This window comes from Pinus tabuliformis, chromosome 7 (genome assembly GCF_031772625.1).
Source record: "Pinus tabuliformis cultivar Carrire ecotype Pingquan chromosome 7, CPIR1, whole genome shotgun sequence".
Lineage (NCBI taxonomy): Eukaryota > Viridiplantae > Streptophyta > Pinopsida > Pinales > Pinaceae > Pinus > Pinus tabuliformis.
This window is the reverse complement of record NC_142293.1, coordinates 1,289,849,433-1,289,860,836: the sequence shown is the minus strand read 5'-3', so window position 1 is coordinate 1,289,860,836 and position 11,404 is coordinate 1,289,849,433. Positions and strand designations below refer to the sequence as shown.

Below are 11,404 nucleotides of genomic sequence, written 5' to 3'. Positions count from 1 at the left end.
GAGATTCGCCCATTTATTATATTTATAAATTTAGGGGGGGTTCTTAAAATTTTCCCTGTCCAAAACATATATATATATATTCTTATTATAGCATTTTAAAATTCTTTTTAATTTAGACAAAATCTAAAAAATAAAACTAAAAATAAAAGCAATAATAAATAAATAAATAGTTATTCTTAATTAAATTAGCTATTTTTTTAATGGCTAGTTAGTTGCTCTCTTCATCTATTTATTTTATTCTCTGGATTTGATTCATCATCTTGTCCTGACGATGAACCACATAGCTTAGTTCAAAATGCGTGAACTATATTACTTCTATATAATTTTTTCCAAAAAATTAAAAAAAATATATATTTTTAACAAAATTCCCTTTAAAAATTAATTAAAATGCTCTCCGACCAAATAAGTGAAAAAGATATATAATTTTAACCAAAAAAATCCCATGAAATATGTATAATTAGCTGCATACTTTTACGATTAATTGCATTATTTTATTTTCTTTGAATTATTTATAAAAATTTAGAACTAGAGGATGATTATGAACCTTAATTAATATTGGTACCCGTTTCATATAAAGAAATGTTAATGTGATTGTTAAATTTATTTTTTCAGCTTAGTTGCTTATGGCTGGTTATATGATTAACAATCTAAATTATGTGTCAAGAATCCCACTGACCAATGATAAGGCAAGGTACCCAAATCAGCATAATAATCAAGGTTACGTAATTACCATAAACTAAATTACAAGAGCATGTAGCGAAAGCATCGCTACGAATATTAGAATACCATAAACTAAACTACAATAACATGTAGCCAAAGCATTGGCAGCTAAATTAAAGCCATTAGGGAAAATAGGAAAACCACTGTACATAAAGGGCAGCGCCTAACGAGCCATATATAGGGTATTAAATACCCTTGAAGATGCACGGGACATAGCCCGTTAACACACGAATTGCTTTTTTTATTTAGTGGCGAATTTCGCAATTCGTGTGTTGACGGGTTATGTCCCGTGCATCTTCAAGGGCATTTAATACCCTATATATGGCTCGTTAGGCGCTGCCGTAGATAAAGCCCCACGGTACCTAGCCTCTTCCTACGCTTCATCGCTGGACTTCAGTAGAAAGCCTACCCTCAAGCTTGGATAAGCACACAGCGGAACTTGCCTTGGAATCGTCAGCCCACAAACTTCCGTCATATCAAGCCGCGACGGATCACCTTCAACTCTCCAGTTAAAAGTGTGCATCAGCTGAGCCACTGCGAGTTCAATGGTGGGAATAGCCATGGGGGCCCCTGGGCATCCTCTCCTTCCTGCCCCAAACGGAATCATACGGAAGTCTGATTGATCTGCTGAATTCACATGTTCGTCCTTCATGAATCTCTCAGGCTTGAATTCCGAAGCATCTGCCCCCCACACATTGACATCCCTTCCTATAGCCCACACATTCACAATCAACATTGCTTTCTTAGGGATAGAGTATCCGCCTGCTGTAACAGCCTCTACAGATTGATGAGGAATGGCTAGCGGAGCCGCTGGGTATAATCTTAGCGTCTCTTTCACTACGCAGTGGAGATATTTCATCCTCACTACATCAGATTCAATCACTTGGCGATGTTTGCCCACTACATCTTCGATTTCTTGTTGCAATCTCTTCATAGCATGTGGATGCCTCAGCAGCTCACTCATTGCCCATTCTAACGTAGTTGATGTTGTGTCCGTCCCGGCTACGAACATGTCCTGCATACAATTAATGCAAAAATTTGATTGATTTAAGTTCTAACGAATGATGATAAAAAATGATAATAGAATGGCCCAGGGCCTAGAGACACACCATCACAAGAGCCTTGATAGTTTCCCTTGTGATTTTGGTGTTGGCCTCAGCTTTCTCGAGCAGCACATCCACGAAATCTTTGACGTGAGGCTCTTCGTCTTTCTGGTGACTGGAAGTCGCGGCCATGCGATGAGCAACGTGGTCGTCTATTATTTTCTCCACAAACTCATTGAATGTTTTATGGATTTTCTTCATGCGCGACTTGATACCTTGCGAATCAAGCCAACCCAAATAGGGAATAAAGTCGGCAATGGAAAAAGCCCCCACGGCAGTTATCAGGTCTACTAACAAATGTTAAGCTCCATTGATTTTACACAAAAGCTACCTTGATTTATGGAATTGCAGCTTTTCTTAACTTATGGAAACCAACTGCAGTAGTTTCCTTAAGTTAAGAAAATCAACTGCAATTACTAAATTTATAATTGGGAGCTACTAAAGTGGTCCATCACTTTGATCTGATCTCTACCTTGATTTGTGGTTTTTCTAACACATAGCTTTTAGAAGCTTGATGGAAGCTTAGCTATATGTTCATCTGTTTGGTCCCCAAGCTCATATCTCAATCCCCTTCAGTTCTACACCATCTAGCTGAGATATCAGAGCTTGGAAGTGCCTTCAGATCAGCTGTCTTCTTTCCTTTTTGCATGTGCAGCTGGAGCGTGGTGTTTCAGAAGGAAATTGCATCAACAGTTTCACCAATGGCTGGAGGTAATTCGTATCCCTGGGCATTAAGTTTCAGTGATTCTTTTCAGTTCTTTCCGCATGTAGAATCGTTGTTTAAGTTTATTAGTTTTCTAACAGTTGGTATCAGAGCGAGGTTTACCTCTGTCTTGGTGTGAGATTCGAATATTTTGAAGTGCGACTCTGTACCTCTATAAATGATTTTGTTGCGTTTTTCATATAATCCCGAGGCCTGTAAAGAGTTTCGAATATGAAATTCAAAAATCGATGAAAAAGCTTCGATACCCAGGCACGTGAAGGCCGTCAAGATAAGAGTGTAAATTGCATTATAACGATGTTGAGCGTTTATTCTTTCATGCTCAATGGTCCTGGATTCGAATCCTCTGAGCACTTGTTCTTTCATATTCTTGCCCCCGTATTCGAATCACTTTCGGTGACCTGTTAAGCATGGTTGACCCTTCCTTTTAGTTAGGATTCCGAAAGGATCAGCGCTTTGTTTTGTCACGGCGTTTGCTCTATTATTTTGCCTGATTTGAAAGAAGAAATGACTGGAATTTTGGATTCTATGGTTATAAATAGCGGGGTTTCGGTTGGAGCGCCATGCTCGACTGTCCAAAGCCGGAACTGCATTCAAAATCTGGATTGAATCCAGTGTCACCTTGTCTCCAAAGGAGCCTTTGGTGAGAAATTTGTTTAATATTCCTCTTTATTGCTGGCATTTAATTTCTAGAACGTGTTACAAATTAGATAAGCTCTGCATCTGATTCTTTTAAATGTAATATTCAAGCCATGAAATTCAATTCCCTGAATTCTACTTATTTATCAGATCTAAGGCTAGATGCAGAAGCTTTAGAGCGAAAGCTAGACTATATTGAACACATGATTTATTTCGTGATTCTGCGTGTTTACTCTGCAGTGCGATACTTCTGTTTAGAATACATGGACGTATGTTAAGTCAAATTAATTTTTTATTTGGGTATAATTTTCACTGCGAATCAACGCGTTTATATTTTATTTTGGCTGGCTGTTGATCAAATTCATCGACATGTTCTGAGCTCATGGATGAGCCCTCCGATTTAACCCGATGCAGAACATATATGTTGCAGTTGTTTCATTAATGGGTTAATTTCGTTTTCCCTATGTTTGTGAGTAATTTCGGCTTGTCTTGTTTTTTAGTTGTTTGCATGCATATCTATAGGCCAGAATTTATATTTTCGTCCTTTCTGGTTTACAAACACTTTAGAGCTCTGCGTATGTATTCGGTTGCTAGTTTGATGTGGTAATGATTATGATTAAAATTGAAGATTGGGCCTCAAGCCAGACTTTGATGGCATACGTAGCTTCATTTGGACTTGAAGATTGAAGTATTGGGCCTCAAGCCAGACTTTGATGGCATACGTAGCATCATTTGGACTTGAATATTCGGCCGTAGCATCATTTGGACTTGATGATTTAGATTATAGGTTTGTACCCTATTGCAATCCCAAGTTCAATTCTTCGTTTTTGTCATAAGATCATACCAAGTTGAGGGACTCATTGAATTATTTGTATTTTGATTCGTGGGTAGCAACTGTGGTGCCGTCTGGGTGCATGTACAGTTACAGTAGTAGGTCGTATCCTTATGCCATATTGGGAGATTGATATCCAGTGGAATAGAACTCGTAACTGTCAATGGGCTTGGCAGCTATCCGCAGCTTGAGAGTTATTTTATGTTTATTCGGCACATCATAAATGATCTGGCGCACTGTTCTTGAAATTTAACACTGCCTGATTTTAATTATGATCATTTTATTCGGCAGAAATTACCAGATATAAATCTTTTGATATAATTCTATCAAATTTGGCGAAGCGTTTGCTTAAGGGTTTAGTTTCAAACATAATAATTTCTGCTGTTCAATTTCACTATTTGAATATTTGAAATAGTTTAGTCTTTGAATATTTCAAATTTGCAGTTTTATAATTTATAATTGGAACTGTTTGGAGGCTTTTAGAACCCAATGATATGATAATCTCCTGCCCTGAAGCCCCGGGTCCGGCATGAGATCTATGACATGGAGTCCATTCTTTATTTATTTAATGGTAAGCTCAAATGGATTTTTCCAATTGTAAATCGTTTTGATGTGCAAAGTAGTTCTGATCATGTTTTAAGAGCAAGCGTCCAACTCTTATTGGGATTATAGCCTAAGAGGTTTCCTTTTGATAAAAATAAACACGAGATCTTTAAAAGTGCTATATGAAGTTTTTTAATTATATCACTTTTTGAAGAACAAAGTTTTTTTTGATCATGTGGTAAGAGCCAGTGCTCCTTAACTTTTTAAGGTGATAGAGCATTTTTTATTATTTGATAATTATTTTTATGGAAGAATAAACTTGGCCATATTTTCAAATGGATGTCTTTATGTAGCAAGGCTTCTGGCTGACACATCTAGTGGTGCAGTTAGCAGCCTTAAAGACTTGCACAATTTGTGTGTTAGCGTGTGCCATGCTATTCAATATATGTTTATATGATGGTTCTTGAATTCGTTAGCTGCGTCTCCTGATCCCATCATTATCGAATAATGGCACTCTGTAAATTTTATAATTGATTACATATTCATTGTAAAATTTACGCTGAACTTAAGGACGGAGCCTGAAGTCAAGCCAGCTAGCCTTCGAACTGCATTTGCTATGCAAGTGCAAAGTAGAACAACGCTGCTTCAGTCAATCTCCGGGTTAAGTTTTGTTTATGCAACAAAATAATGTCTAGTGATCCATATGATTTTAATTAATTAGAGAATAGCCACAGCATCTTTAATTAAATAAAATTATATATTTTGATTGATCACATGAAGATTATTTAGACATTAAATTGTAATTAATTACACTGAATATAATAAATCTTATCCCACAGGAATTTTTATTATATTTATGTAATTAATTAGGATAAAATTTCATAACCTACCCACAGGAGTTATGAATTAATAAGTTTTATCATAAAGTTTTATTGAATCTGTTTGAATTGAAAATTTAGCCCACAGGCAATTTTCATGTCATTTGATTCAATTCCTTTTAGCATGTTTTACATTGGTAAAACATGAAAGTAAATAAAGTTTTATTGAATCTGTTTGAATTGAAAATTTAGCCCACAGGCAATTTTCATGTCATTTGATTCAATTCTTTTTAGCATGTTTTACATTGGTAAAACATGAAAGTTTATTAAGCCTCAACATAAGCATGTGATTCTTTATTTTGATGCAGTAGTACAACCTGCAAATTTCTCTGAAATTCGTTCTGACATTCCCGAACTTGAGGAAGTAATCTCGTTTGTTTGTTATGAATCTGATATGGTTAATGTTAATATTAACACATGGTGGATTGATTCTGGTTCAACAATTCACGTTTCGAATTCCTTGCAAGGTTTGCAAAACCTAAGGAAACCAGTGGGAAGTGAGCAAAGCATCTTATCAGGAAACAAGATGGGCTTGCATTTGGAAGCTATAAGAACATGTTATTTAACTTTAAGTAGTGGTTTTGTTTTGGAGTTAGAAAAGACCTTTTATGTTCCAAGTTTTTTTAGAAACTTGATCTCAGTTTCAAGGCTTGTACCTTTTGGATATTCCTTAAACTTTTCAGAAAAATCTTTCAGTCTATTCTATAAATCTGATTATGTTGGGAATGGTATTTTGTCTAATGGTCTTTACTGCATTAATTTACAAAACAATGTCACATATGATTCAATGCATGTTCACACTGGTACTAAAAGATGTGTTATTAATGAAGTTTCCTCTAAATTATGGCACCGGAGACTAGGTCATATCTCCATAGATAGAATTAAAAGATTGGTAAATGAAGGAATACTTAATACTCTAGATTTTATTGATCTTGAGACTTGTGTGGACTGCATAAAGGGAAAGCAGACCAACAAGTCAAAGAAAGGTGCCAATAGGAGTTCAGACATATTAGAAATCATACATACTTACAGATTTTATTGTCCATCTCACAGCACTAGGATTGTGGAATCAAGAAATGCAAAGTTTCTTGAAAATGACTTGATCAGTGGGAGCGATCAAACCAGAAACGTAGTTTCTGAGAAAGATCATTCAGAATCTCAACCTTCCACTTCAAGTGATAGATTGGTTGTTATTCATAGCACCCCTCAAGTACAAACTGGTGTTGAACAACCAATTGTTGAAGTTCCACAAGCTGCTGACGATATTCTAGTAGATCAAGGAGTTCAAGAGTTGCCAAGAACTTTTGAACAACAAGTTGAACCACATACTTCTCAAGAAGATGATGGTACAACATTAAGAAGATCTACTAGACCTAAGAGATCAACAATTCCTAATGTATGCTCAAGTCTGCACAAGACCTGACATTGCATTTGTTGTGAGAATGTTGGGACGATATCAGAGTGATCCAGGTTTAGACCACTGGAGAGCTGCAAAGAAAGTAATGAGGTACCTTTAAGGGACCAAAGACTACATGCTTATGTATAGACGGACGGACAACTTGGAAGTAACTGGCTACTCAGATTCTGACTTTGCTGAATGTGTTGATTCACTCAAATCAACATCAGGATACATTTGCCAAGCAGACTTTGATTGCCACTTCCACTATGGAAGCCAAGTTCGTCTCCTGTTTTGAGGCTACTTTACATGGTGTATGGCTTAGGAATTTCATTTTTGGGCTTAGAATTATGGATTCTATCTCTAAGCCATTGAGAATATATTGTGATAATTCAACTGCTGGTTTTATGGCTAAAAAAGTGGGAGTCGAAATAAACACATCGACATTAAGTATTTAGCTATAAGGGAACGTGTTAAAGAAAAGAAAGTGGTCATTGAGCACGTCAGCACTGAGTTAATGATCGCTGATCCTTTGACTAAGGGCATGCCACCGTTTAAATTCAAGGATCATGTATTGAATATGGGACTTGGTTCCATTATGAAGTTTTTCATTGTATGGACAATGATATTTTAATGAAATTCTTAATTATTGTGATGTTTTTTCTCATATTTATGTGCACTTTAAGTTGATTTGAGAAAATTCATTTAAGAAGGACCAAGAATAAACATAAGGTTTATTCATTAAGAAATTGTTGCCACATAAATTATAATAAGAATAAATGCATAGTAATACATGGAAGATAATACTCGTCATAAGAGGACTTATCGCCATGATTCATGTATCTATTACTTAATACAGATTATCAATGGTTTTTAAGTTGAGACATTAAGTTTGGAAGTATGGACCAAGTGGGAGAATGTTAAGCTCCATTGATTTTACACAAAAGCTACCTTGATTTATGGAATTGCAGCTTTTCTTAACTTATGGAAACCAACTGCAGTAGTTTCCTTAAGTTAAGAAAATCAACTGCAATTACTAAATTTATAATTGGGAGCTACTAAAGTGGTCCATCACTTTGATCTGATCTCTACCTTGATTTGTGGTTTTTCTAACACATAGTTTTTAGAAGCTTGATGGAAGCTTAGCTATATGTTCATCTGTTTGGTCCCCAAGATCATATCTCAATCCCCTTCAGTTCTACACCATCTAGCTGAGATATCAGAGCTTGGAAGTGCCTTCAGATCAGTTGTATTCTTTCCTTTTTGCATGTGCAGCTGGAGCGTGGTGTTTCAGAAGGAAATTGCATCAACAGTTTCACCAATGGCTGGAGGTAATTCGTATCCCTGGGCATTAAGTTTCAGTGATTCTTTTCAGTTCTTTCCGCATGTAGAATCGCTGTTTAAGTTTATTAGTTTTCTAACAACAAATCCTTGAAACCTTTGAAATCGCCACCCAAATCATCGTTAGAAAATGTCCTCCCCACCAGTATCCGCCAAATTATATTGGAGTTGAGAGTAGAGAGGGCCTTGCTAATATTCACACCCATTATTCCGCTCTCACTCTCCTCCCAGATTGAACGGAGCATCGCAGATACTTCTTCCTCTCGCACACCCTTGAAGGACTCAATTCTTTTGGCAGTCAGCAGTTCTACCACGCGTATTTTCTTCATTTCCCTCCAGTGATCTCCATAGGGAGCGAAGGCCACATCTTTAGAGTTGAAAAACATTAATCTCCCAGCGGCTTTTGGAGGTCGGCTGGCAAAAATCAAGTCATGAGTTTTGAGAAACTCTTTGGCTATGTCAGAAGAAGAGACGACGACGGTAGGGAGAGAGCCTAAGCGCAGAAAGAAAATGGGGCCATATTTATCAGCAAGGGCTTTAAGAGCACGGTGAGCAGGAGGGATCAGTTGGAAGAGATTTCCGACGATTGGCCATGGAAAGGGACCTGGAGGCAATCTGGCCCTAATCCTTCTCTTATGCAATAAGAACAGAAATAAACAACCATAGCTGCTGTATTAGCAGGCAATGTAATATGAAATTCCATATCGGACACACGTTGGTAACTGACACGCTGAATGAAAGGCAGAAGCGTATAGTATTTATAGCCACCATAAGGTCTATCAAAGCTCAGTTTATCCCGATAATATGCGTGAAGGTAAATGGTAAGTGAATTTCGAATAATCGTGAAGCAAATGGTAAATAAATTTCAAATTTCAAATAATTCAAAACCATGCACAAATCTATTTTATTGGATCTTAATGGATCTTAAGAAAATATCAGATTATTCAGAATTTTTTGATATTTTATTTTTAGGCTAGAAAACAGTAAAGAAATTATTTTTTATATTAAATTTTCTTATGCTATGAAAGTTAAAAGCCTTGTTTATTTGGATTGATGGTGCTTTTAGAATGGTTTATTTTTTAATTTTTTGTTTTTATTTCAATAATATTCAATTTTTTTTAGTATTAGTTAAAACAGAACAAAAAATTAATTTTTAAAATTCATCTTGATGGTACCTTTTTATAATATCTTAGTTTTCTTTTTTTTCTCACATGTACATTATTTCTCCTTAAATTTTGAAGTAATAATAATTTTAATATTATTTTTATTTTGTAAAATTATCTTTTCTTTTATTTAACAATGGTCTAACCTAGGCAATACATCCTTGAGCCGAAAGTGGGGATTTTGGCTAGAGTTGAAAGCAATTTTAGGAAACCTCTTTGTTTCCATGATGTTTAACTTCTTCTTATATACAACATACCCAGTCATAGCCATGCTTTCAATGGGGAAAGACTATCTTCAATCATGAGGACAGGATAGGGAGTGTTACATTTAATCTTGATATTTTCAGTTATAAAACCTTAAGGTGTGCTATATCTTCCTCCATGTATCTTTATAGTTATTTCAGCCTTTAACTTCTTCTTATATGCAACATACCCAGTCATAGCCATCCTTTCAATGGGGAAAGACTATCTTCAATCATGAGGACAGGATAGGGAGTGTTAACTTTTATCTTGATATTTTAGGTTATAAAACCTTAAGGTGTGCTACATCTTCCTCCATGTATCTTTATGGTTATTGCAGCACTTAACTTCACACCCATATAAAATAATAAGAGTAATAAGAGTCTCCAGGAAGAGTTTATTTTTATCCCATATCTAAAAATATGCAAACCTATAGTTATTTTCAAGCCTATAATAAGTTTTCTAACCTCCCTTTATTCTTTTCTCATTGCTATAATACTAATTTGGCTTATGATGGATATAGGTTCCAAGATATTTGTATGGTGGAGCTTCTTCCAAATAGTTGTTGTAATATATGAAAGTAGCATAAGTAATTTTTTTGGATTTAATTGTCATGAATTTAGTCTGGAAAATATTAGTGGTTTTAATGACTCTTGGTCAAGAAGAAAATATCAATAACATAAAGGAACAGGGTTACAACAATACTAATGAAGTGTTGTGCCAACACAACCTATATCTTTGATTAATAAAAAAACTAAGAGTGAAATAAAAAATAGAGCTAGGTATGAGAGAGTTGTGAAAAAATTTCATCCTCAACATGCATCTGAAGCCTATTGTATTTAATTGAACAGTTATTTGGTGCATGTATTAGTAATCTTATGTTAAAAATGGTAGTGAATTACATCAATTATGAATTTAAAAATATGGAATAAATTAACACTAAAAACATGATACCAAAGAACTTGAAATCATTGGTTCCAAATATATCATAATATTTTTATGGAAATGTTATGTCTTTATATTAAAATAGTATGTGTATCTTTTAAAATAAAAATTATGTTTTAAATAGAAAAAAAAAAATTTCTGGTTTTTATTTATTTATCCTATATATACTCTATCTAACATTAAAAATAAAATTTAAACAATAAAAAATACCACATTATGTTTTACACTTTCAAAAAAAAATTGATCCCTATAAATCTTTCTAATTTTTGAAAAACTCTCAATATTATATGTCAACTACATGCTATTCCTTGAAAAGAAATAAATAACCAAAAATCTAAAATATCTCTGAGTACAACAAAAACTTTACTTTAAACAATTGAGCAAATCACACACTAATGTGAACCTATTAATTTTACCATTAACTGTAGCACTTATATCTACTCTATTCAACATTAAAAATAAAATTTAAACAATAAAAAATACTACATTATATTTTACACTTAAAAAAAATTAAAAAAAATTAATCCCTAAGAGAATCTTTCTAATTTTTTAAAAGCTCTCAATATTATATTTCAACTACATGCTATGCCTTAAAAGAAATAAGTAATCAAAAATCTAAAACATCTCTAAATACACACTAATGTGAACCCATTGATTTTATCATCATCTGTAGTATCAACCAAAGCGATGTAACGAATTAAAAGGAGGCCAATGTCATAATGCATGAACAGTCCAAAATAATACTGTGTCGACTTCGCTGGCTGCCTTGGAGAAGAGATCAAAATGTGGGAAACTGACGAACGTCGTTTTGGCAGGAAACGAAAATGATTACACCGCATTTTACATTTCTGGCAAGTCTATCAATATAGTTGAAAAATGATAC

The 11,404-nt window shown here is 34.7% G+C and overlaps 1 protein-coding gene across 1 annotated transcript; it reads right to left on the bottom strand.

The window, feature by feature from the left end:
* Positions 1 to 1,071: 1,071 nt before the first annotated feature.
* On the bottom strand, positions 1,072 to 9,607 carry LOC149252212 (cytochrome P450 750A1-like). The gene is made up of 4 exons (XM_089454098.1): positions 9,594 to 9,607; positions 8,271 to 8,842; positions 1,830 to 2,110; positions 1,072 to 1,735 (listed from the first exon to the last, which is right to left on the bottom strand). Exons 1-4 carry the CDS (start codon positions 9,605 to 9,607, stop codon positions 1,094 to 1,096), a joined length of 1,509 nt encoding a protein of 502 aa, XP_089310224.1. The 3' UTR covers positions 1,072 to 1,093.
* Between the last annotated feature and the right edge of the window lie 1,797 nt (positions 9,608 to 11,404).